General features: G+C 45.6%; 1 protein-coding gene across 2 annotated transcripts in view; it reads left to right on the forward strand.

The window, feature by feature from the left end:
• Positions 1–27,135, forward strand: part of NDE1 (nudE neurodevelopment protein 1) — a 35,119-nt gene continuing 7,984 nt past the window's right edge. For both annotated transcript variants that reach the window (XM_043456603.1, XM_043456602.1), the window contains exons 1-4: positions 1–137; positions 9,091–9,217; positions 11,016–11,169; positions 15,558–15,706. In XM_043456603.1, the coding sequence (XP_043312538.1) occupies positions 9,135–9,217; positions 11,016–11,169; positions 15,558–15,706 (386 nt within the window). In that variant the 5' untranslated portion in view covers positions 1–137; positions 9,091–9,134. The remainder of the gene's footprint in view (positions 138–9,090; positions 9,218–11,015; positions 11,170–15,557; positions 15,707–27,135) is intronic.

Raw genomic sequence — 27,135 nt, forward strand, 5'->3', positions numbered from 1 at the left:
CGCGGTCCCGGGGCGCGGCAGCCAATGGATGACGCCGGCCGCGGACGCGGGGGCGGGGGCGGCGGCCAGAGGCCGGGGGCTGCACCGCCTCCCGCCGCCGCCGCCGCCGCCGCCGCTGGTCCGCAGAGCCGGAGCCGGTAAGTGCGGAGCTGCGGCCCCTGGGGTAGGGGTTGCTCGGAGGCTGCCGCCGCCGCCGTCCTCATCATCGCCACGGCCGCGGGGAAACTCTTCTCCCCGCCCGGCGCCCGCCGCTCTCTCGGGACCCCCGGCCACCGCCGTGCAGGGAACTTGGCGCGCCCCTCACTTGGGCGTCTCTTCCCGGGCGCTGGGCTCGAAAAATCGCGCTTCTCCGGAGCCTCCCTTCCTAACTTTGTGCCTTCCCACCCTTAGGTCCTGCGCGCCCGTCTCCTCACCCTTTCGCCAACTTTCTTTCTCTTTCTGCGCTCTCCTCCCTGCTTGATTTCCTCGGCCCTTCTGCCCTGCTCGTCCCGGGTCCCCGGAGCCCGGTTGCTCTGCCCTGTTCCTTTCCACCACCCCACCCCCGGCACCCCGACATCCTTCCTAGAGTCCCCTGGTCTCCCTTCTCGTTCAGTTTTCTGCCCCGCAGCCCTCGCCCTTTCCTCCTGCTGCCCCCACCTCCCTCTCCATCCTTGTAAGCCCCCCGCCGCCCCCATTCTCGTCCACGTCCCCACCCCGCTGCCACCCTCGGCGGAGGCCTTTTTCCAAAAACCTCCCCCCTCCTTGGCACTCCCCTCCGTTTGGGAACGTGTTTGGAACGGTCTTGTTCCCTCCGCCTTTCTCAGATCTCTGCTGCAGGACGGTTCAGATTTCCTTTAACAGCACTTTGGGGAAAGATCGGATAAAGGATGAAAACGCTTCTTTAAGAGCTTGAATGCGGTGGCTGGGCTTACCTGCCTCTCTAAGGTCATAGGAAACCCCTTTGGACACTGCTTTTTTGGGGGGAACCTAAGGTTATCTTCTCCAGTCTTCTCAAGTTCACTGTCTCCTGAGGGCTTGACCTTCCCTGATTTCTTGGTCCAGGGTTGGTACCTGATTGTGCCTTTCTCTACTTTTAGGTCCCTTTAAATTCCTTTCTAAAGAAATGGCCTATGCAGCCTGTGCTGGACAGAAATTTCTGATTTTCTCTGTGAGTTTTGTTGATGTATTCTAGGAAAGGATGGCATTGTAGGGTGTGTGTGTGTGTGTGTGTGTGTGTGTGTGTGTGTGTGTGTGTGTGTGTGTGTGTGTGTGTGTGTGTGTGTGTGTAAGGATGGCATTGTAGGGTGTGTGTGTGTGTGTTGTAGGGTGTGTGTGTGTGAGTGTGTGTGAGTTGCTTGTGCATGCTGCGTGCTAAGTCGCTTCAGTTGTGTCCACGCCTTTGCGACCCGAGTGTGTGTGTGTGTGTGTGTGTGTGTGTTGTAGGGTGTGTGTGTGTGTGTGTGTGAGTGTGTGTGAGTTGCTTGTGCATGCTGCGTGCTAAGTCGCTTCAGTTGTGTCCACACCTTTGCGACCCGATGGACTGTAACCCACCAGGTTCCTCTGTCCATGGGATTCTCCAGGCAAGAATACTGAAGTGGGTTGCCCTTTCCTTCTCCAGGGGATCTTCCCAACCCAGGAATCCAACCCGAATCTCCCAAATTGCAGGCGGATTCTTTACCATCTGAGCCACTGGGGAAGCATAGGATGTGGGTAGGGTCCTTTGAAGGGTAATTGGAGTCCGGCGACTCTCAGAGCCACTTGTAATCTAATCTCTGACCCGTCCTGCGTGCCCCCTCCCCCCCGCCCCCCTACAACCGCCACCATGGGTATTTCACCACTTCTGAAACTTAAATCTTTCCTCTTGGTGTGTCTTTTGTGTCAGATTAGATGCAGATGATCCATGCTCCTACAGTGTCAGAGGCCTCTGGTTGGTGTCTTTTTTCCCATTTTGGATAATAGTTTCTTAACTTCGCTTATTCTGTTAGGATGTTATTTTTGTTTCTGGAATGTGTTCTTTTGCTTTAGAACCTGTGAGGCCAGAGAGATTGCACTCCTTTTGCTCATAAGATAATTCCCTAACAGGACCGTGCTGGTAGACAGAAAGTTTTGTCTGCGGCTTGTACAATGTTTGCACCTAGTCCTGCTCTAGGTGCTTTGGGTCTGATGTGCTCAGCAGTACTTAGTAGGTGTTGGGAAATGTTTGGAAAGGAAGAGACTATACACCACTGTAGGAAAAGCTCCCTCCCTGGCATCTTGGTTCAGTAGCATAAAATTCTCCTTGGACAGTAGCTTTCTGGTTTTGTTGTTGTTGTTCACTTTTAAGCTCCTTAAGATTTCAAAAGCAATATGTGCTTATTGTAAAAAACATTTATTGTAGTAGGTGTCAGGAACAAGTTCTCATCTTAGTGTCTGCCTTAATCCCATTCTGGTACCTCCTTCCAGACCCTTTTCTGTTTGTGTACACAGCGGAAGGTACATTTGCAAACAAAAATGGCACCTTTTTTTTTTTTCTTTTTTTACACTTTAAACTTTTTATTTTGTATTGAGGTAGAGCCAGTTAACAGCTTGTCGTAGTCTCAGCTGAACAGAGAAGGGATTCAGCCATACATGTCCATGTATCCGTTCTCCCCAAACCCCGCTCCTATCCAGGCTGCCACATAACATTGAGCAGAGTTCCATGTGCTATACACTAGAAAAATGGCACTTTCTTAACATAAACTTTCTTCCATATCATTACTTTTAATTCTTCTTCACTGCACAGTTTTCCAATCAGTCTTCAGTTTCTCCAGCTCCCCCTCATCATTACCCTCAGTGATAGTGTACACCCTTGAGCATATGTCCTTGCATGCCTGCTGAGGTTTTTTTGTGGGTAGATCATTTCAGACTTTGAAAGCACCGAGACAGAAGTCAGACTTGCTGACTCTTGACTGATTTTGCCCCAGTGATGTCACTTATGCAAAATGTAAAGCCTGCGTCATAAAGTGGAAGCTGTGGGAGCCTGTGCTGGCCTTTGGCAGCTTCTTTCTCCTCCTCGCTCATGTGTTTTGATTGGGAAGGAGTGTGGTTGGGGTGGAGAAGTTAATCCCTGATGGTTTGTAGGTGTGGATTGCTCCTGACCAGCTGTGCTGGCTTTCTTCAGTCAGAAGAGAGCTGAGAAAGACTGCTTTGTCTTTTCTAGAGTTTTGAAATCAAAGGTGTGTGTCTCAAGTGTGTTTTCAGACTTTCCTAATAAGTTTAATCATGGAAAACATGCCAAAAAAAAAAAAAAAAGCTTGCTGAAATGCTTTTGTAAGAGTAATAGATCTAAGTTATCCATAACAGAAAATAAATACCTCTGGGACCACTAGATCCCAGTTTGTGCTTGCATGCTGTAGCACACACATTTGAGGTGCCCAGCGGTTTGCCCACAGAGCTGCTGGGACAGGATGCGGCAGGATGGTGTACTGAGAATGCAAGTTGGCAAGCCAGATCCCTTGACACAGATGCAATAAACGCATGCAGTATCCAGTTTGAAGATAGTGGGTACAAAGTTGTGTATGCTATGACTACTCACTGACACCTGCTTGTCACAGTGCTTTTTGAAAGACCACATAGCCCCAAAACTGAATCTGACTTCTGTGCAGTCTATCGGCAACCCCAAGGAGACCTTGAATTTGAACTCAAAGTCTCCCTTGCACTTGGGTCTCGTTTGCCTCTGTCACTCCTTTGCGTCTATGGAGATGGCCAAGACATGTAACATTTCTGCTCCAGCTTCCCAAGAAGCCCAGTGATTGCCTTACCAATCCCTGGGTCGGGAAGAGCCCCTGGAGGAGGGCATGGCAACCCACTCCAGTATTCTTGCCTGGAGAATCCCATGGACAGAGGAGCCTGGCGGGCTACAGTCCATAGGATCAGAAAGAGTTAGACACAATTGAAGTGACTTAGCACGTGCACGCGCGCACACACACACACACTGTCTCTCTCCAGCATCTTAGAGGTAAACAGAAAGGGTCAAGTTGTTTGGAAATGACATATTAAATGCCTAGCACCCCACAAACAGAAGATGATGATAAACTTGAGTAAATAATGCAGGAAAGGGGAACCTTTGCCAGTCATCTTGCCTGCTGTCTGGCAAACAAGACTGCGCGGTTAGAACTTCTCTAAGATATTTTCAAGTGGAAAAAAAGAAAGGTTTAGATTTTTAAGTGTGGTGTTTCATAAGAAAGTGAAGTTGAGCTGTTATTTCTTTCCTCTTAGCCTTGAGCATCATCTTCTTCTTCCCTGAGGGGTGTTTTTAAAATGCAGGGTTTGTAATTAGAGCCACAGTGGAAACGCCTCCTAAAACATCTCAAGTTCATTTCTTTACTGAGGCTTAACTTCTAAGCCTCGCTGGCCATGATCACAGTGCCCTTTTCTAAAACTCATCCGTGGTAAGACTGCAGGATGGTTATTAAAACTCCAGTAACTGTACTGAATATTCCTTGTCATGTAAACCTGGGAAGTGGGTAGTTTCCAACATGACACCCTGTCCTTCAGCCCCTTCCCATCAATGAGATGCCACTTGGGTGCTAAGCAAGAAAGGTTTTTCCTGATCCTATTAAGTACCTTTCTCGGCCATTTGGCTAAGATCAGGTGTGGTATGGTGGCTTCCCAGGTAGCACAGTGGTAAAGAATCTGTCTGCTGATAGAGAAGACGCAAGAGACAGGATCAATCACTGGATCAGGAAGATCTCCTGGAGAAGGAAATGGGAAACCACTCAGTGTTCTTGACTGGACAGTCCCATGGACAGAGGCGCCTGGAGGGCCATAGTCCACAGGGTTGCAAAGAGTCAGACACGACTGAACGACTGAGCACACAGATATACATTAAGTATCCTAGAGATTTGTAGAAACTATCCTTCAGAGAGTCTCTTGCTTCTTTTCCTTAATCTCACGTCCCCTTCCAGCGAGTGGTCAATCTCTATGTTCCCCTGTGTGTTTTTTCCTTCTGCAAGCATTTATTGAATGCCTGTTATATGCCAGACACTGTTCACGGCATTGGGAATTAAAAAAAAAACAAACCGATGGTGAGGGTCCCTGTGCTCAAAACTGATGTTCCAGTTGTTGCTGTTCAGTCACTCAGTTGTGTCCGACTCTTTGTGAACCCCATGGACTGCAGCACGCCAGGCTTCCCTGTCCTTCACCATCTCTTGGAGCTTTTTCAAACTCAGGTCCATTGAGTCGGTGATGCCATCCAACCATCTCATCCTCTGTCGTCCCCTTCTCCTCCCGCCTTCAATCTTTCCCAGCATCAGGGTCTTTCCTAATGAGTCAGCTCTTTGCATCAGGTGGCCAAAGTATTGGAGCTTCAGCATCAGTCCTTCCAATGAATATTCAGGGTTGATTTCCTTTAGGATTGACTGGTTTGATCTCCTTGCAGTCCAAGGGACTCTCAAGAGTCGCCTCCAATACCACAGTTCAAAAGCATCAATTCTTTGGTGCTCGGCCTTCTTTATAGTTCAACTCTCACACCTGTACGCGACTGTTGGAAAAAACCATAGCTTTGACTAGACGGACCTTTGTTGGCAAAGTAATGTTTCTGCTTTTTAATACGCTGTCTAGGTTTGTCATAGCTTTTCTTCCAAGGAGCATCTTTTAATTTCATGTCTGCAGTCACCATCTGTGGTGATTTTGGAGCCCAAGAAAATAAAGTCTGTCATTGTTTCCATTGTTTCCCCTTCTATTTTCCATGAAGTGATGGGACCGGATGCCATGATCTGCATTTTTTGAATGTTAAGTTTTAAGCCAACTTTTTCAGATAAAACAGAAACACAACTCATAAAGTGATGAAATAAAATGAAGCAGGGATTAATGTGGCAGTGAAGGGCTGGAGGAGGTATTTGGGGGGATCTTCAGAGAAGATCTCTCTGGGGAAGATGGTTCAGCTGAGGTCTAAATGGCGAGAAGGGAATCTGCGGGCAGAGATCTGAAGGAGGTGCGTTCCAGGCAGAGAGAGCAGCCAGTGCAAAGGCCCTGAGGTGGGAGCATGCTTGGTATGTTCAAGGAACAGAAGGAAGGCAGTGTGACTACAGCGTAAGCGGGTGAGGGGCAGGGCTGTAGGAAATGTTTAGAGAAGTAGGCAGGGACTCGTGATGATGAACTTGAACATGAGCTTTTCCCAAGCAGCAGGAAAAGTCAGTGTACATTCACTGTTCCTGGTTCCTGACCTTCTCACCCTCCTGTACACAGAGATCCCCCCCTGCCATGCGGTTGCGACTGTCCACACGATCATCAGTGGCCACACGGCACTCAGTCACGATTGCGTGGGCTCTGGGCTCTGAACACTGTAGACGTTTGTCTGGTGACCTCATACAAGATGAGCCCGGGGCTCATTAGAGCTTGTGGCTTGAGCAGGGATTACCAGAATTAGGTTTGCCCTTGCCTGTCACCGTGGTAATTACTATTATCTACACTCTAGGTGCTCTTATCCTTTCCACTTTCAGCAGACAAGATCGTTCACTCCAAACGTTCATTAGGCCTCTCTGGTAGCAGAAATCCAGGCCTAACTGGTACAACCAAGAAAGGAAGTTGATTACCCCTCCTCACCTTCAGTCGGGGATGCCTGGACCCAGGTGTCCACCTCTTGGCCCTGCTTTCCTGTCTTGGCTTCGTTCTCAGGCAGGCGCCTCCCTTGTGATAGAGAGATGACCACCATGAACCCTAATGGAAAGAGAATTTCTTCTCCACTCCTCCCACCACGGATCCCGGCTTTACAGAGATAAAATTGACATTTCACATGGTGTAAGTTTAAGGTGTAGCACATGGTGATTTGAGACATGTATATATTGTGAAATTATCTTTACAGTAAGGTTAATTACATCTTCAGAGAGTTTCTTTCTTGATAGCTCTTTCAAAGGCCTGGGCCTGGACTCTCACGGGCTCAGCTTGGATTAGGGCTACCCCTGAACCAATCATTGGCTCAGCTGGGGTTAGGCCCATCCTTGTAACTTGTTCAGCCTGGGTTAGGCCCATCTCTGATCCAGTCGTTGGCTTACCTTGAGTTAGGCTGATCCTTGTCATTGGTTCAACTTGGGTTAGACCCACCCTTGTCATTGGGCTCAGCTTTGGGAGAGGCCCACCTCTGAGCCTGTTACTGATGCTGGAGGCATGAGTAGTCACATGCCATCTCCTGGGTGCAGAGGCTGATGACACGTCCACCTGAGCCCCATGGAAGGAGTGTAGAGTTGGTTCCCCCAAGACAACATTGGGGCGCTATTATAAAAAGATGGAAGAAGGGATGCCGGACTGGGGGAAAAATCAAGTTAACAACTTTCTGCTCCCTCTAGCTTCTCTGCTTTGATCAAGCTCTCAGAGAAACTCTGTTCCCCAGAAGGGAGTGGGTGGGGACATGGCATGTTTTTTCTGAATCAGGGAAGGGCGAGAAATTTGAAGGGAGGGATGTGAATACAGGTCCTAACAGATGTAGAGTTGTCAGCAAGTGCTTTACTCAGATGCAGGTATCGTTGTTCAGTTTCTACCAGGGACCCACCTGGTTGATGATCATGTCCGTGTCAAAACTGACATTTTTAGCAGAATGATTTGTACTTTTTACCTAGATACTCGGCTTATTAGTTACGTCTTGCAGAGTTGGGGGTTGTGTTCCTTCTTCTGTCCCCAAAGATAGAACCGTGAGCTATCTTGAAGGGAAGAAGGGACTTTGGAGGAATCTCATTTGAATTCCTAATAACCTTTTGACAAACAGAGTCTTAAACAAATTGAGAAAATAAGCTATTACATTGAGAAGCGCTATCAGCAAGGAGTCCAAGGACTGATAAGTGTTGATAGAAGTCTGTTCCTGACCTCTGCCCTGGATAGCTCAGCATCCTCAGAGCCTCAGGCCCTTATCACCACTCCCCTCTGTTGTTCAGTCACTAAAGTCGAGTTCGACTCTTTGCCAGCCCATGGACTGCAGCACGCCAGGCTTCTCTGTCCTTCACTATCTCCCAGAGTTTGCTCAGACTCATGTCCATTGAGTCAGTGATGCCATCCAACCATTTCATCCTCTGTCATCCCCTTCTCCTCCTGCCTTCAATCTTTCCCAGTATCAGGGTCTTTTCCAATGAGTCGGCTTTTCGTATCAGGTGGCCAAAGTATTGGGGCTTCCGCTTCAGTCCTTCCAGTGAATATTCAGGGTTGATTTCCTTTAGGATTGACTGGTTTGATCTCCTTGCTGTCCAAGGGACTTTGTCTAATTTGTCTCCTTTCTTCTCATACCCAGTTCTCCAAAATCCTGTCTACTTCCACTTCCTTGCCTCCCAGTCACTCCTCCACCCCCTCTATCCCTCCTCCCAGTGTTGAAACCATTCTTGCTTACATCACCAGTGACCAACATTTCACCAAGTCTCGTGGGTGGATATTTTTCAGAAGTCATCTGCATCTCGGATACCATGGACCATTCATTCCCCATTTTCCCCTTGAAACTGCTCCTCCCTGTGTAGTCCCTCTTCTAGTTCTCAACCCTTGCACTTGTTTCTCCTGTCTCCTTCCATCCCTGGTTCTTCCTTTGCTCAGCGTTCAGATACTGGCATTCCTCAGAGTTCAATAAATAATCCTCAGTGGATTCTTCGATGGTTCAGTCACAAGAAAAAGGGAAGAACCAGCTACAAACTCATGACTCTTAAATTTGTGTTGTTATCCCAGACTTCACCCCAAGTTTCAGATCCGGTGTTACATCTTGATGGATCACAGGCCAATCCAACTAAAAGTGTCCGAAGCTGGTGTCAAGTATCTCCTTACCTTTCAGACTTCCCTTCTGACATTCTCCATCTGTGGTGATGGTGATGGTGGAGGCACCTGGTTGTCTAAGTTAGAACCCCTAAACTGCCCTGCTCTCCCCTTCCCTCCAATGTAATAAAATCAGCAAATCCTGGTAGGTGTATTCATCCATGGAATGTAACATATTGTAATATAATGTAATGAATGTAATGTAAATAATGGACTATAGTCTTCTGGGTTTAGTTTTTAAGATTTTTGGCTTTTTTTTTTTTTTGCCACATATAATCCAACATAAAGTTCAGGAATTTTTCCCCACCTCTATTAAAGATCAGCTGTTCAACCAGATGTAGGTAATAGCTTTAAAACTTTCTCTCCTAGACATTATGCACCAGGAGGAGTGACCACTTACCCCCGTTTCCACAATGGCGGACTCGGGCAAGACCTTCAGCTCCGAGGAGGAGGAAGCCAACTATTGGAAAGACCTGGCTATGACCTACAAGCAGAGGTCAGTTCTCCCAAGCCCACCTTGCGTTTTCTTCCCACAGTGACGGCCTCGAACATTTACTGTGGGCCTGCTGTGTGCCAAGCCCTGAGCATACATCATCTCAATTAAATCTCCATGGTGGCCCATGGAGAAACCATTCTCACCCCATTTTACAAATGGGGGACTGAGCCTCAGTGACAGCAAGTAATTTGTCTAAAAGGCACACAACCGGGGTGGGGGGAGGCGGGGGCAGCAGACCTGGGATTTGGACCCCAAAGCCTCGGGTCCTAAGCATAGGGCTGTGCTACTTCCCAGTTTATCTTCTGGCAGAGATTTTTGTTTGTCTGTTTCTTTGTTTAAGTGTAAACGGTTTCTTTTTATTCTTTTTATTGTTGCTATTTTGTAACATAGGCAAAATTATTTAAGTCAATAAATTTTTAAGGAATTTCTCATGTTCTGATTCTTTCCACTGCCAATCACCTTAGTTCCTCCATAGTTATACTATTCAAGATAAGTAAACTATGAAAAACTCAACATTCAGACTTTTTTAATCTTAGTTATTGGCATATCCCAATGATCTGTACCCCTCTATTAATAGGGTGTGACAGCTTAGGAATGAATATGATTTGAATTAAACACATTTTTAGAGAGTATCAAATTGTGGCAGTGTTTTATCAACTCCTGGATGCCTTATCTGGTCAGCCCTTGGTGTGTGGGAGAGAACTTCTTCCTAATCTAGCAGTCTAGGTTGTTACAAGCTTTTAAATTTGAAACCTGTTTCAGTGTCCCTATCTGGGAGCTGTGGGTGTGTGCTTAACATTGTTTCTTTCATTGTTTCTCGTGGATTCTTGTAATCTGCTCCTGCAGCCCTTATTCTAGCCCCTCTAAGGCTCTTGTTCAAGCTCTTTATTCTTAGTTTGATTTAAACTGAAAGTGAAGTCGCTCAGTCTTGTCCGACTCTTTGCGACCCCATGGACTGTAGCCTACCAGGCTCCTCCATCCATGGGATTTTCCAGGCAAGGATGCTGGAGTGGGCTGCCATTTCCTTCTCCAGGGGAATCTTCCTGACCAAGGGATTGAACCAAAGTCTCCCGCTTTGCAGGCAGACGCTTTACCATCTGAGCCAACAGGGAAGGGCTTGTTTCTTTGAAAAAAAAAAAAGCCTTGAATTTTAAGGATTGAGAAGCCAGAATTGGGTGTTTGGGATATGGAGCCAGGGACCCTAGATAGTGGTATGGTAAGTGAACCTTTGTATTATGTCCAGTTTCTGCTTGTAAATAACTCTGCAGAGAGTATACAGTCTGAAGTATATTTACTGTATGTTGGGTCCCAGAAGATACACATCGAATGAATGAGTGGACGGTGAATTGGTTAAGAAAGGGCTGTGGTTGTGCACATGTGGGCACGGCTGCACGCTCTGTCTCTGACTCGTTTGACCTTGAGACGTGTGTGTGTGTGTGTGCTCGGTCGCTTCAGTTGTGTCCAACTCTTTGTACCCCATGGACTGTGGCCCGCCAGGCTCCTCTGTTCACAGGATCCTCCAGGTAAGGGTACTGGAGTGGCTTGTCGTGCCCTCCTCCAGGGGTCTTCCTGACTCAGGGACCGAACCTGCGTCTCTTAGGTCTCCTGCATTGGCAGGTGGGTTCTTTACCACTAGTGCCGCCTGGGAGGACCTTGAGACAGATGACCTCATCATCTGTATCATGCGGGTCATGACAGTCCCTGCCTCAAAAGGCAGTTGAATAAAGAGCAGATCCACGTCTAAGACTCAGCAACACGTAAGCACTCAGTGATGAGCTGACATCTGGGAATCCCGCAGGGCAGAGAACACGCAAGAGGAGCTCCGGGAATTCCAGGAGGAAAGCCGGGAATACGAGGCAGAACTGGAGACCCAGCTGCAGCAAACTGAGAGCAAAAACAGGGACCTGCTGATGGAAAACAACCACCTTCGCATGGAGCTGGAGACCATCAAGGTGAGGGGAGACACACCCAGGTGTGTGGGTGGGCGTCCGCACCCATGACCAGAGAAGGGAGCCTGTAGGTGTGGCCCTGGCCCAGGCTCCCTCCCGCCCCCAGAACTGCAGGCATGAGGGGCCCTTGAGCTCCCAATGCCCCTGTAAGAGACAGAGAATGAGATGGTTGGATGGCATCACCGACTCCATGGACATGAGTTTGCGTAAACTCCGGGAGTTGGTGGTGGACAGGGAGGCCTGGCGTGCTGCAGTCCATAGGATTGCAAAGAGTCAGACACGACTGAGCGACTGAACTGAATTGAACTGAAGACAGGTCTCACACGTGTCCGGTGGCCATGCTTAGCAATCCCACAGCACATGTGGAAGGTAGACTTTTCTAGAGTATGGATCATGGCTGGAATTGCTGATTGTTATAAAGCCCAGGGTTATGCTGTCTGAAATGCCACGTGTGGCAATTGACATTTAAGTTTAATGAAAGTAAAATAAACAGCAGTTTAATTCCTCAGTCTTTCTAGCCACCTCTCAAGTGCTCAGTAGCCACACGTCTCTAGTGGGTGTCAGTGTGAATGTAGAGGCTGTAGAATGTTTCCATCATGTGGAAAGTTCTGTTGGGCAGAACTCAGGCTCCTCAGCCTGGGCTCTCTTGACATTTGAAGCCACATGACTCTTTGTTGCCAGGGCCGAGTTTTATGTTGCGGGGTGTTCAACAGCATCCCTGGTCTGCACCCACTAGACACCAGTAGCACCTCCTGCCTCAGGTGGCGACCGCAAAAGTACCTGCAGACATTGCTGAGTATCTGGAGAACCACTGCTCTGAGAAGTAAAGACTGAACACTCTGTAAGTTAGCAGACGCTCGCGAAGTGTTACGTTGGCCTTAGAGACGGCTCTCGGCTCTCCTGGCAGGGTCACCTGGCCGGCTTTATAAACATCAGATGGGCCTGGCCCCACCCCGCCCTGAGATTCTAGTTCTCGGGAAGTCTGGGTGGGGCTCCAGCAGGCCTGCGTGTCTTTTTTTTTTTCTTTCTTAATTTCTTTTTTTTAAAACAGAGCTGCTCCTATTTATTTTGATGAGCCACGGGGGGAAAAAGCCAAGGTCCTGCAGTGTGAGCCCAGGGCTAGGTGTGATGCGCAGGAAAGAGGTGTGCCCTGGCTCCTGGAAGCCTCGTGGGGAAGACAGGCCTAACAGCTGGAAGCATTTAGCCAAACGATGCTCAGACACAGGCAAGAATGAACGTCAAGTGGACCTTGGGAATCCGGGTTTACTGGCACACAGGAGAAAGTGGGGCCAGCAGATAGCTTGGGGATTGAGGGGTGAGGAGTAGCGGAGGAAAGACCCCACAGACTTTGGAAGCTGAATGGTGGACTCAGAGCTTTAGAGTGTAGACCCCAGAGTCCAGGCTAGCCATCCACAGGTCCAGAGTCCAGGCTAGCCATCCACAGGTCAGTCTGGCCCATAGATGTGGTTTGCTTAAGCCTTTGGTGGTTTTCACTCAACATTTTATCATGAAAGCTTTCAAGCACACAGTCCGGTTGAAAGAATCTCCCAACGAACACCTGTATATCCACCACCTCGGCTCTGCCAATGACCTCTGCCAAACTTGCTCTTTATTATCTGTCCGTCCATCAGTCTGTCTTCCCAGGCATTTCAAAGTGAATCACCAACTTCTGTATGCTTCCCTGTAAATATTGCAGTAGGCTATTAACTAGAGGTGAAGGTTTGCTTATGGTTCAGAATTCTTTTGATAGTAACATTTATCTCTTTAATGGTTTTTTAAAAAAATATTTAATATCTACATTCAGAATTGTGAGGCTTCTTGTAAGAACTTGGATTTCCAGTTTCCTTTGATCTTCCTCTGGTGGCTTCTGCCACCCCAGCCTGGCCTTCGTCCATACCCGCAAAAGGCAGAGCCGTGGTTGCTTAGAGCAAGGTCACTCCAGTCCCAGCTACTATCCCCCCCATCTCCCCAACTCTGACGTCGGGTGCTGAGTGTCATCTGTGGGTTACACCTGGCCCACGTCACTCACTTTGTTAACAGCCTGACTGCTGCCCTGGGCACTGGGGAACCATTACAGCTTTTACACTGAAGGGGGCTCGGGGCCAGAAGACTGGTGGTTTGAACCGTGGTTTGGAGAGGTTAGGAGGACTTGCACAGATGCTGGTAAATGTGCATTTGCTAAGTAAGTAACCACTTCCAGACCAAGCCCTTGAACTGGCGGAAGACCTCTCTGTGAGGTTTGTGAGCCACAGGGAGAGGAAGGGGACGACCTCGGAGTGAAGAACGGCCCTCAGCACATATTTCTGTCACCGAAGGGAGAAGTCTTCAACTGAGTCGGACTCCTTGACAACTGGCTTATTCATCGCCAGATGAATAAAAAAGCTTGTAAGGGATCCAACAGAGCCTCTATTGATGCCTCCATCAGCTGACAGTTTATTATAATTAGCCCCAGATGAAAGCCCAACAGCTTTTTCATGTCCCCATGTTCAAAGGACATCATTTGAATCTCTGTGCTGGTGGACAAGCCCTGTTAACCGCGTCCTCTGGGAACCCGCGTAGGAATTTAGGTTAATGACCTGGGATCCTGTACCCTCCTGTTTTATTTTGGGGGTGCACCTAGGCCAAGGGTGGACGCGATCAGAGCCACGCCTGGGAATTCGCCCGAGCCTGGGCCGGCTCGGCCCCTGCTTGTCGGAGTTGAGATGCTTCCCGTGCTCACAGCCGGGAAGCAGAGCATCTGAGGAGACTGAGTGAATGAGGACAGACACCCCTGCCCTGTAACGTCTGTCTGTCTGTCCTGAGGCCCTTCTCCTCTCACGAAGGCTCTGGCCACGCCTTTCTGGCCCCGGGCACCATTACCTCACCCTCCCCAGAGCCTCCACACTGTTCTTAGCAACAGCTTTGTGTACAGACTGACTGAGGAAAGACAGGAGTTGGCTTGTTTTTAACTTTCAAATTAGGCTCAGGCCTTTCCTGTGGGCAGGGAGTGTCTTCGTTCCTCTTGTAGACAGGGGAAGGCTGGTGAGATTGTTGGATGACAGACAATAATTTGGAAGCGGAGCCAGACAGGGAGAGCATGGGAGTGTGTGAGTGTGTATGCACACGCGTGTGATCAGTTCCTCTGTGAACCTAGGTGGAAGTGGTCCAGGGCCATTGAGCGTCGTCATTCCGTGAGCGCGAGCCCGGGTGGCCCAGGATGGGTCTTGGCTCAGCTGTTTGCTCCCGGTTGACTCTGGGCTGACGATGGGCCTGAGCCTCAGTTCTCACACCTCGGAAATGGCGTTCAGTCAGGCAACGGGAGGGGTGTCCTGAGCCCAGAGGCTCGCGCAGAGTAGCCTGCAGTAAATGTTGCCGTTTAGTCGCTGAGACCCCATGGACTGCAGCCCGCCAGGCTCCTCTGTCCGTGGAATTCTCCAGGCAACAATACTGGAGTGGGTTGCCATTTCCTGCTCCAGAGGATCTTCCTGACCCAGGGATCGAACCCCCATCTCCTGCTTGGCGTGGGTTATTTACCACTGAGCCGCCAGAGAAGCCCACAGTACACGTTAGCTGCTGTGACTGGGGCCAGCAGATTCTTGAGACCTCATCTGAGCTGTTCCTTGCCTTGGAAAGCACCGGCCAGGTCACTAAGCTTTTTTTGGTAAAAGCAACAGTTACGGTTTTTTCCTTCTTCTCTTCCCTTCCTCCTTCCTCCCCCTGCCTCCCTGCTCTCCCCCCCTCCCCAGAGGTGCCCAGGTTCCTTCTAAATACCCCATGCCACCGGGAGAGCGTCCTGGGTCACAAAGAGAACAGTCATTGAACACAGTCCTGCTCTGACTGTGAGGCATGAGAACCAAAGTCACTGGGATTCCTCCTCTTGTCCCTGTAACCCAGGGATGTCACGTGAAGGGCGTCAGTATTGCTCTTGTGGGTCAGGCTCAGAGAAGTTGATGATGCTTTCTTTGGCTGTGGATACCTTGCACAGAATGACTGCTTAAGATGGTTGGGGGCTTCTGGACACCAGAGGCGGCCGGGACCATTGTGGGAGGGGGCCAGGTGCAGACAGATGCTCAGGAAGCACTCAGAACTGGACAGCTCCTGGCTCCCCCCATCATCCCTCACTTGCTTAAGAGCTCATGTCTGTGGACAGAAGGTTCTCCTGACTGAGCTTAGGCTTGTCCCCTGGCCGTTGTGGAGGCTGCGAGAGGTCCTCAAGAAATTGGGGTGTCGGCAGGCTGTGCAGAGGGGAGGGACAGATGCTTAGTGGCTAGGAACCACACACGTGCATCGCAATGGGAGAGAGTGCGTCCCAGGATTGACCTTCAGCATCCTAAGGAGATGACGGGGAAAGGAAATAAACATCCTTGTTGGGAGTCTTAAGTCATTCACTCAGTGTCGATTCTGTCCTGCAGGAGAAGTTTAAAACACAGCATTCTGAAGGCTACCGGCAGATCTCAGCCTTGGAGGATGACCTTGCCCAGACAAAAGCCATTAAAGATAAACTGCAGAAGTACATCAGAGAGTTGGAGCAAGCCAACGATGACCTGGAAAGAGCCAAACGGTATGTGGGGAAGGAGAAAGGAGGTCTGGGATCCTTCTGTCTCTGGGTCCCAGACACTGTGTCGAGGGTAGGGGGTTCAGCAGAGAGCAGAGCCAGGGCCCTTGGCTCTACAGCCTCGTGGGAAATGGACAACAAGCAGAAGTGCTGCAGGTCCAGGGTGCTGTGGGGGCACGTGGTCCGAGATGTTCATTTGTCCTTTGCTGGGAGGATGCTGGGCAAGGCTTCTCAAAGGAAATGCCGTTTAGGCTAAGACCGAGGGATGCCTCAGCATTATCCAGGGGAAGAGTACGGGGTGAGAACATTCTGGGCGGAAGGACAAGCATGTGCTCAGTTGGCCCTGAGATAAGATGGTATTTCTTTCTTTGTTTTTTAATCTTTACAATATTGTGCTGGCTTCCACCACAGAATAACTCAGCCATAATTATGTATATATTTTTATATATATATCCCCCCTCTCCCGTCCCCCCATCCCACCCCTCTAGGTCATCACAGAGCACCAGGCTGTGCTATATAGCAACTGCTCACCAGCTATCCATCTTACACCTGACGGTGTATATGTGTTGATGCCACTTTCTCCATTCGTCTCACTCTCTCCCTCCCCCACTGTGTCCCCAAGTCCATTCTCTACATCTGTGTCTCCATTCCTTCCCTGCAAATAGGTTTATCAATACCATTTTTCTAGATTCCATATATATGCATTAATATGCAATATTTGTTTTTCTCTTTCTGACTTACTTCACTCTGTATAAGAGGCTCTGGGTTCATCCACCTCGTTAGAACTGACTCAAATTCGTTCTTTTTAATGGCTGAGTAATATTCCATTGTACATATGTACCACATCTTCTTTATCCATTCATCTGCTGATGGACATCTGCGGTGCTTTCAGTGATAAGACAATGTTTCTTAAACCAATGTTCTATAGTTTAGCAGACTACTAACAATAATAAATAACAGTAATTGAATAACTACTGTGAGCCAGGTGCTTTTTTTTTTAAGAAAGCACTTTAAAAAATTTAGATGTAAATTACAGCAACATGCATCAATCATAGGGAGCGTACGGTTCCATCAGTTTGGACAATTTTTCAGTCCAAACTGAGCTGAATGCTCAGCTTTTCAGTCTAGTTAGTTAACTGTGAACCAAATGTAACAGTCTCAAAACCTTAGCGTTTCACTTACTGCCCTCAAACTTTATGCTATAGCTTTAATGCATGAAAGTAAGAGATTAAAAAGATAGCCTTTTATATTTACCCATATGTCTATGGTTTCCGGTTCATTCCTTCCTGAAGTTTCCCTCTGGTTATCATTTGCCTTCAGCTTGAAGAACTTCCCTTAGGATTTCTTGTGGTGCAGGTTTGCTAATGGTGAATTCTCCTCTCTGTAGTTTTTCTGAAAATGTCTTTCTTTTGCCTTCATTGGTAAAGGAAATTTTCGCCGGATATGGAATTCAGGTTGACAGGGTTTGGTTTGGTTTTCTTCTCTTTCAGCACATTAAAGATGTTCTGGTGTCTTTTGAACTCCTTACTGGGGGTTAGAAGCTAGTGGTAACCCAAGTAGTCACTCCCTGTTTATAACCTAGTGTGTTTTCTCTGGCTGCTCTCAAGAGTTTCACTTTATCTTTGGTTTTTAGCAGTTTGAATGTGATGTTCCTAGGTTTTGTATGTATTTTTCCTGATAGGGGGTTGCTGGACTTCTTTGGTCTGTAAATTTATCTTTTGCCAAGTTTAACTTTGGTCATTATTTCCCCAAGTGTTTTTGCTGCCCCATTCTTTCTCTCCTGTCCTTCTGGAACACCAGCGACACACATGTTGATCCTTTTGATATTGTCACGCAGTTCCCTGATGCTCTGTTCATATCTTTTTTAATTTTATTTTTCTTGGTTCCTCAAATTTGATCATTTCTATTGATCTGGTTTCAGGTCCACTGACTCCTTCTTCCCTCCTCCAGTTCTGGTGGGAAGTCAGTTCCAGTACTGTTTTATTTTAGGTACTTTATCCTCAGTCTAAAATTTCCTATTGCTTTATTGAGATTTCTTTCTTCACATCCTTGAGCATAGTTATAATAGCTTCTTTAAGATCCTTTTCTGCTAATTATAACATCTGGGTTACCTCAGGTTGATTTCCTGTAATCACCTTTTCTCTTGAGTTTTGGGTCACATTTTCTTGCTCTTCATTTGTCTAGTCATTTTGGTTTACATTCTGGACATTATGAATGATGTGTTACAGAAGCTATGGATTCTGTTATGTTTTTGTTTGTTTATTAAGTATGCTGAACTCACACTCCAAACTCTGTCTCCCCTTTTTGGGAAGTAGCTGAAATCTGATTCTTTTAATTAGGCTGCTTCTTGTCTGCATGGTTTGGGTCAGTCAGAGATAGGGGAAGAGTTTATATGCAGAACTGGGGACTCCCCCACGGTGGTGGATTTTTATCACCCAAGCCATAGACACAAAGCTTATAAAGATACAGGACTCAGTCACTGCTGTTCCTTCCACGTGTTGGCTTCCTTCCAGCTTTTGCCAGGGCTGTCAGATCATGGTTTTTCTTCTTTTACCCAGAGTTTGTAGTTGTAATCTAGGATACTTGGTTTGATACAAGCTACCTTAGTATTAGCAGAAGTGGAACTTTTTTTTTTTTTTAATTAGTTTGTAAAAGTTCTTTATGTATTTTTGCCACTGATCTTTTGTCCTGCCTTGAAAACATATTTTGCAGAATAAACTTTTGTCTGTTGACTTTGTGGTATGATTTTCCATACAGATATTTTTCTTTCTTAGGTCATCAGTTATGTCTCCTTTTATTGCTTCCAGATTTACAGGCTTCACTATGGAGATCCCCTTGATTGTTTTTATTTATTTTCGGTTGGGCTGGGTCTTCACTGTGCACAGGCTTTCTCTATTTGCAGCAAGTGACTGGGGGACAGAGGGGAGCTACTCTCCTTGCAGTGCGCAAGCTTCTCATTGCGATGTCTTCTCTTGTGGAGCACGGGCTCTAGGCACGCAGGCCCAGTAGTTGCGATGCACGGGCTTAGTTGCTCCCCAACATGCGGAATCTTCCCAGACCAGGAATCGAACCTGTGTCCCCTTCATTGGCAGGTGGATTCTTATCCATTGTACCACCCGGGAAGTCCATTGATCATTTGATTATGTATGTATTCTCTTTAATTTTTTTGAAAGTTTTTTTTATTAATTGTTTTAACTTATGCTTTTAATCTACCTGGCATTTATTTTTGTATCTAGTATAAATGTGTGTCCTATTTTATTTTCATTAGGTAGATAGCCACTTGTGCCAGTACTTTGTGTTAAACACTTCATCTCTTTTCCTCTGAAAGCATATCTCTGTCACATGTTAACCTTCCATTCAGTTGTCCCTTGGTATCCATGGGGGAATTGGTTCCAGGACCCTTGAGGATACCAGACTTTGTGGATGCTCAAATCCCTTAAATGAAATGGTATAGTATTTGCATATAACTTACGTGTAGCCTTCCATATACTTTAAATTATGTCTAGGTTAATTATAATACCTAATACAACCCAAGACTGCTGACTCAGCAATAAAGAATCTACCTGCAGTGCAGGAAACATGGGAGACACAGGTTTTATCCCTGGAGGGAAGATTCCTTGAATGAGGAAATGGCAACCCACTCCAGTGTTCTTCCTTGGAAAATCCCATGGACAGAGGAGCCTGGCAGGCTACAGTCCATGGGGTTGCAAAGAGTTGGACATGACTGAGCGATCAAACACACACAATACAGTCAATCAGAAGCTCCATAAACAGTTGCCAGTGAGCGGCAAATTCAAGTTTTGGTTTTTGGAACTTCCTGGATTTTGTTTTGTTTTTTTTTACAGAATTTTTGATTTGCAGTTTGTTGAATCCAAGGATGTGCCACCCACAGGTGTGGAGAGCTGAGTATAGTCTGGAGTCTAATGCAGGATTCTTTTCTCTTTTGACCCAGTGTGTAATTTGTGAATTACAGCCAACACTGTAATGACTAGAGATTCCCCGGTGGCTCAGACAGTAAAGAATCTGCCTGCAACGTGGGAAACCTGGGTTCGATCCCTGGGTTGGGAAGATCCCCTGGAGAAGGGAATAGCAACCCTCTCCAGTATTCTTGCCTGGAGAGTTCCATGGACAGAGGAGCCTGGCGGGCTATCGTCCATGGGGTTGCAAAGCGTTGGATGCAACTGAGCGGCTAACACTTCCACTTTCCGTAATGGCTCGGTTACTGTGGCCTTTATAGCATGTTCTGATTTCTGGCAAGCCCCTGGCATGCGACCATTTCCACTCATTGATGAAAACAAGTCACACGGCCAAGCCACATTAAGGGCTGGGAAAGTACATTCCACCCACAGTGAGGCTGAAGCAAGGGTGTGGATAGAGGGAGGGTGAAGAATTGGGGGCCGTCATGCAGCCTGTCACAAAGAGAGAGTGCATTCACGTGATTCAAAAATACCAGACAGAGGGCTAGCGTTCTGAAATTCAAATTCAAGCAAATAAAAACAGAAATTTGTATTATTCCCCCCACTCCCTCCTTTCTTTTTCCACAAAAGAGCATTCTGTACCCACTATTGTACATATTGTACTAGTGCCTTGTCACGTAATAGATCTTGGAGGTCTTTCTGTGATAGGACACAGAGCATTCTTTGTTGTTGATTTCTTCCCAAGCGCATAATATTTTATTGTATGGTTGGTATTGTATGATACATAATAATTTATTTATCTATCCCCCTGTGGATGGATATTTGCTGCATTTCCATTCTTTTGCGGTGATAAGCGTTGCTATAGTGAATGATACTCATTGCTTGCACAGATGAATTTCCAGAAGTGGAATTCCTGGGTCAGAGGATATATGCGTGTAATTTTGATAGTTTTTACCTGGTTGTGCTCTGTCATGGTACCAGTTCACATCCCAAAAACTGTGTAAGTCTCTGTTTTCCAACTGGCTTCACTAACGGCATTTTTCAAGCTTTGGATTTCTGCCAGTGTAATAGGTGACAAATAGGTACATTTCTGGATTATGAATGACCTTGAGTTCCTTTTCATGTGTTTAATAACTGTTTTATTTCTTTTTCTGTGAACTCTGTTTATCTTTGCCTAGTTTCAGATTGGGTTGCTAGTTGTTTTTTCTCATCACTTTCAGGAGATGTTTATATTTTTGTCTCCTATGAGAATTTAAAGCGTTGGAGAGTTTCTCATCTGTCTTCCATCTTTGTCTGTTGCATGTTACTGTTGAAAGTTAACTTGGATTTCTATGTAGGCAAATTTATCTGCAATCCAAGGTTTATAAAGCAGTTAGTTATGTTTTCATCTAGTAGTCTTCTCCCTTCCTTTCTCTTTCTCTTTTTCTCCTGAAGATGCATTGGATTCATAGTTTAGCTAACTGCTGAATGTGAGTGTTAGTTGTTCAGTCGTGTGTGACTCTTTGCGACCCCATGGACTGTAGCCCTCCAGACTCCTCTGTCCATGGAATTTTCCAGGCAAGAATCCTGAAGTGGGTTGCCATTTCCTTCTCCAGAGGATCTTCCTGACCCAGGGGTCGAACATAGGTCTCCTGCATTGCAGGCAGATTCTTTACCATCTGAGCCATGAGGGAATCCTACTATTAAGAGACATTTCTAAATATAAAGATGGGTCCACTTAAAAAGTATCAGCAGATACATGCTTGACTTTATTTTATAATCTGTAGACAGTACATTAGAGTATGTAAAGAATCCTTACACCTTTTCCAAAGGAATACCTGAGACAGAGTAGGAATAAAGTTATAAATGGTGAATAGTTGAACGTTACAATCAGATGTGGTAGTGTTTTGCCAAAAGTTTTCACTTTTGTCTCAGGCTCGAAGATTTGTTAACGAAATAGGCCACTTGTTATATTCAAATAAATAATACCAATATTTATTAGAGGTTATCTAGCTTACTTTCAATATACTAACATTAAAAGAAAAGAGAAATAGACACAGCAGAGGCTACTGTGCTGGGTTTTGACCGACATCCAGACTCATACAGTGCTGGGGAGTCTCGTGACAGCACATCTGGAGTCCCAGTTGGGGAAAGGGTCCAGGCAGCATGTCTGCTCTGGGTGAGACTTCAAATATTGCAGTTCGGGGTTCCCGCTTATAATCCCAGGACGCAAACTGACCTCATCATCAATCTGTGAGCAAATTGCAGCCCTGGTTTCATGTTAATGCTGTTTGTTCTCTCTTGTAAAACTTGGAATGTTGTTAAGCCTGGGGCTTGATTGGCCAAGACCCCTCCACGGGCGCAACAATTTCAAGATTGGTCTCCTGTCTTCTTGCGCTCACAGCAGACAGTCAGGGCTGTGTCCAGGCAGCTTAGAAGCAAAGTCAGAGGTTTGTTCTGCTTTGTCTTTGAAGCCTAAATAAAACCATTTATTTAAATTCCCTAACAGGTAGAGACCCAAATCATCATTTTAGAATGAATTAAGTTCTGGAATGCTGAAGTTTTATTTAAAAAAAAAACAACACTTTAAAACTTTCCAATTTTATTATAAATTTTTAGTAGTTATGTGTGAAAAATTTGACTGTCTACTGCAAGAACAGTAATTTCTTAGCACCATCAACTATCTGTTTATTTTGGTCCCTCCAGCTGTATGTCTGTAAAATTAAATAGCACTTTGAACCGAGTAGAGGGTGACCTTGTGAAAGGGTAACCTTGAATGATTCAGGAAATCTTGTTATTGTTCAGTCGCTCATCCGTGTCTGACACTTTGCCACCTTGCCACCTTATGGCTTCCCTGTCCTTCACTGGCTCCCGGAGTTTGCTCAAATTCATGTCCCTTGAGTCAGTGATGCATCTCATCCTCTGCCGCCCTCTTCTTCTTTTGCCTTCAGTCTTTCCCAGCATCAGGCTCTTTTCAAATGAGTCAGCTCTTCGTATCAAATGGCCAGAGTCCATCCAGTGAATATTCAAGATTGATTTTGTTCAGGATGGACTGGTTTGATCTCCTTTCAGTCCAAGGGACTCTCCAGAGTCTTCTCCAACACCACAGTTCAAAAGCATCAATTCTTCAGTACTTAGCTTTCTTTATGGTCCAACTCTTACACCCATACATGACTACTGGAAAAGCCATAGCTTTGATTATATGGACCTTTGTGGGCAAAGTGATGTCTCTGCTTTTTAATACACTGTCTAGGTTTGTCATAGCTTTCCTTTTAGGGAGCAAGCGTCTTTTAATTTCATGACTGCAGTCACCATCCACAGTGATTTTGGAGCCCAAGAAAACAAAGTCTGTCACCGCTTCCACTTTTTCCCCTTCTATTTGTCATGAAGTGATAGAACCTGATGCCAGGATCTTAGTTTTCTGACTGTTGAGTTTTAAGACAGCTTTTTCACTCCTTTTTCACTCTCATCAAGAGGCTCTTTAGTTCCTCTTCACTTCCTGCCATTAGAATGGTATCATCTGCATATCTGAGATTGTTGATATCTCTCCCAGCAATCTTGATTTCAACCTGTGATTCATCCAGCCCAGCATTTCGCATGATGTACTCTGCATATAATTTAAATAAACAGGGTGACAATATACAGCCTTATGTTACTCCTTTCCCAAGTTTGAACCACTCCTTTGTTCCATGTAAGGTTCTAACCATTGCTACTTGACCTGCATATAGGTTTCTCAGGAGCTAGGTAAGGTGGTCTGGTATTCCCATCTCTTTAAGAGTTTTCCACAGTTGTGATCTACACAGTCAAAGGCTTTATCATAGTCAATGAAGCAGAAGTAGATGTTTTTCTGGAATTCCCTTGCTTTCTCTGTGATCGAACAGATGTTGGCAATTTGGTCTCTGGTTTCTCTGCCTTTTCTGAATCCAGCTTGTATGTCTGGAAGTTCTCAATTCACATACTGTTGAAGCCTACCTTGGAGAATTTTGAGCATTACCTTGCTAGCATGTGAAATGAGTGCAGTTGTGCGGTAGTTAGAACGTTCTTTGGCATTGCCCTTCTTTGTGATTGGAATGAAAACTGACCTTTTCCAGTACTGGGGCCACTGCTGAATTTTCCAAATTTGCTGACATATTGAATGCAGCACTTTAACAGCATCATCTTTTAGGATTTGGAATAGCTTAGCTGGAATTCTGTCACCTCCACTAGCTTTGTAGTAATGCTTCCTAAGACCCACTTGTCTTCACATTTCAGGATATCTGGCTCTAGGTGAGTGATCACACCATTGTGGTTATCCGGGTCATTAAGACCTTTTTTGTACAGTTCTTCTGTGTATTCTTGCTACCTCTTCTTAATCTCCTCTATTGAAGAGAAGATGTATCTCTTAATATGAATATTTACTGAAAACCTATTTTTCTGCTTTCCTGTTTTCAGTTTCTCATAACTATCTGTGAGATTAACTGCTTTCATAGTCATTATGTATTGCAGCATTTTACTATAATAAATATGCTTTTATGGATTTTACTCTTGTATAATAGATACGCTTTTATATATCAGTTGACAGAATTTCAGTGTATAAAGCACATAGAGCTATTTGTCGCTCAGGTGACAACTAGTATATTTACCTTTAATTGAAAGCAAATATTCACAAAGTAACAATAGACCTAAGTGCCGTGCCCTGCTGATATTACCCAGTCAAACTGATTGTATACCGGCAGGTGGTTATTGATCCACATAAGTTCAGGAACGCCAGAAATGCCACTGAAGTTGAGCTTCATTTCTCTGGCATTCCAGAAGCCAGTGGTAGATTTTGACCAATTAGTGAGTTTAAGTTTTTGATCCAGTTGAAGTTCATCTTAGGGTGCAACATTAGATCCAACATTAATTTTTTCCAGGTAGCTGCCTGGTAGTCCCCAGACCTAAAATTGAACCAGCCGTCTTTTTCATTGATGATTTGTGGTGCCACCTTTATCATAAATTAAACTCTCATATGCATTTGGATCTATTTCTGGACCTTCGGTTCTCTTCGACCTGTCTGGTCTTATAACTTGCGCACTGCAGCCCTCTTCATTATTGAGGCTTCATAATAACATGTTCTTTGTTTTTGGTGGAAGTAGCTTCCCTGATCTCTTCTCTTTCACAGTTCTCCTGGCCATTTTTTTCTTTCAGTGTTATTGAGATATAATTGACATACAGCACTGTATAAGTTTAAGGGTATATATAGCTCAAGGATTTGACTTACATACACAATGAAATGGTTATCACAATATGTTTAGTGAATACCCATCATCTCTTATAGATACAACATTTAAAAAATGGGAAAAAAAATTTTTTTTTCCTGGTAAGAACTCAGGATTAGCCTGTTAACAACTTTCATAGATAAGATACACTGGTGTTAATTATCATTATGTGCATGTTGTGTTCTTAGTAGTTATTTATGTTTTAGCTAAAAGTTTGTACATTTGACATCTTCGTCCAGTTCCCTTGGCCCCTGAAACTGCAAATCTGATCCCTTTTTTAAATCCGTTTGTTTTGAAATATAATTGACCTACTGTGTTAGTTACTATTATATAACATAGTGATTCAATATTTCTATACATTTCAAAATGATGGCCACAAGAAGTCTACTTTATCTGTCACCAAGCAAAGATGCTTCATGGTTATTGACTGTATTCCCTGCATTGTATATTTCATACCTATGACATTTATTTTGCTACTGGAACTTTGTCCCTCTTAATCTAGCTTCCCTGATGGCCCAGTTGGTAAAAAATCTGCCTATAATGCAGGAGAACTGTGTTTGATCCCTTGGTTGGGAAGATTCCCTGGAGAAGGGAATGGTAACCCACTCCAGTATTCTTGCCTGGAGAATCCCATGGACAGAGGAGCCTGGCAGGCTACAGTCCATGGGGTTGCAAAGAGTCGGACACAACTGAGTGATGAACACTTACACTTTCAGTCTACCTCACCTGTTTTTCCTCCTCCTCCAACCCCCTCCCTTCTGGCAACCACTTGTTTAATCTCTGTAACCCTGTTTTGTTGTGTTTGTTCATTTATTAATATGTTTTAGGTTCTACATGTAAGTGAAATATATGATACTTGTCTGTCTCTGATTTAATACTCTCTAGGTCCATTCATGTTGTAACAAATAGCGAGGTCTCATTCTTTTTTTTTACAACTAACATTCTTCTCCTGGCCATTCTTGTTTCGTTATCTCATCATCTTTCAAATCAGTCCCCCTGTGCCTATACCCTGAATAAAAACCTGTTTGTATTTTTATTAAATGCTGAGTGTGAGTGATAGTCACTCAGTTGGAGTCTGACTCTGTGCGACCCCATGGACTGTAGCCCGCCAGGCTCCTCTGTCCATGGGATTCTCCAGGCAAGAATACTGAAGTGGGTTGCCATGCCCTCCTCACGGGGATCTTCCCAACCCAGGGATCAAACTTGTGCCTCTGATGTCTCCAGCATTAGCAGGCAGGTTCTTTATCCCTAGCGCCACCTGGGAAGCCTGTGTTGTTATCAGGATGGTGTTAAACTTTGTTAGATAACTTACAGAGAATTGATTTCCTTATGATTTGGGGTCTTCCTCCTCATAAATAGCATATGTTTGCATTTCAGTAAGCCTCTGTGGCCTTAAGTCTTAGATGTTTGCTGTTACATGAATTCCTAGCTGCAGCATCTTTGTTGTTGTTTGACATGCCAGCCTTAGGGTCATTTTAACTGATTCCCATCTTGTGTTCTTAAATATCATGCCTTTATTGTTTTTAATCAGGCATTTTTGGTAACTTTATCTTCTTTACTTCAAAAGACCCTTTGAGGTAGGAACATTAGTTCCTACATTAGGACTCAATCTGGACTTAGTAGGCAGTGCTGAAGAGATGAATGGTTTTTTAAATTTGTTTTTAATTGAAGCATAATTACAATATTGTGTTGGTTTCTGCCATACATCTATGTGGATCAGCCATAGGCATACATGTATCCACTCCCTCCCCACACCACCCCTCTGGGTTGTCCCGGAGCCCTGGTTTGAGTTCCCCGAGTCATAGAGCAAATCCCCACTGGCTCTGTGTTTTTCATGTGTTCGCGTGTATATTTCCATGCTATGGTCTCCCCGTCCGTACCACCCTCTCCTTCCTACCCCGCACCCAGTGTCCAGAAGTCCGTTCTCTATGTTGGCGTCTCCATTGCTGTCCTGCCCATAGGTTTATCAGTACCGTCTTTATAGATTCCATGTGTACGTGTTAGTATATGATATTTATTTTTCTCTTTCTGACTTATTTCACTCTGCATAACAGGCGCTAGGTTCATCCATCTCATTAGAATTGACTCAAATGCGCTCCTTTTCATGGCTGAGTAATATTTCATTGTATATATATGTACCATGGCTTCTTTATGCATTCATCTGTTGATGGATGAGATGAATGATTGACTCTCACTTAACTGTGTTGAAGGCCTGGAGGCCCAGAGAGGTCAAGTTCCTTAAGAACACTTAGATAGCCTTATGTGTTAGAGCCAGGAGGGCTTCATTCCAGACCTTTTTAAT

Source organism: Cervus canadensis, chromosome 32 (assembly GCF_019320065.1).
Source record: "Cervus canadensis isolate Bull #8, Minnesota chromosome 32, ASM1932006v1, whole genome shotgun sequence".
Taxonomy (NCBI): Eukaryota; Metazoa; Chordata; class Mammalia; order Artiodactyla; family Cervidae; genus Cervus; species Cervus canadensis.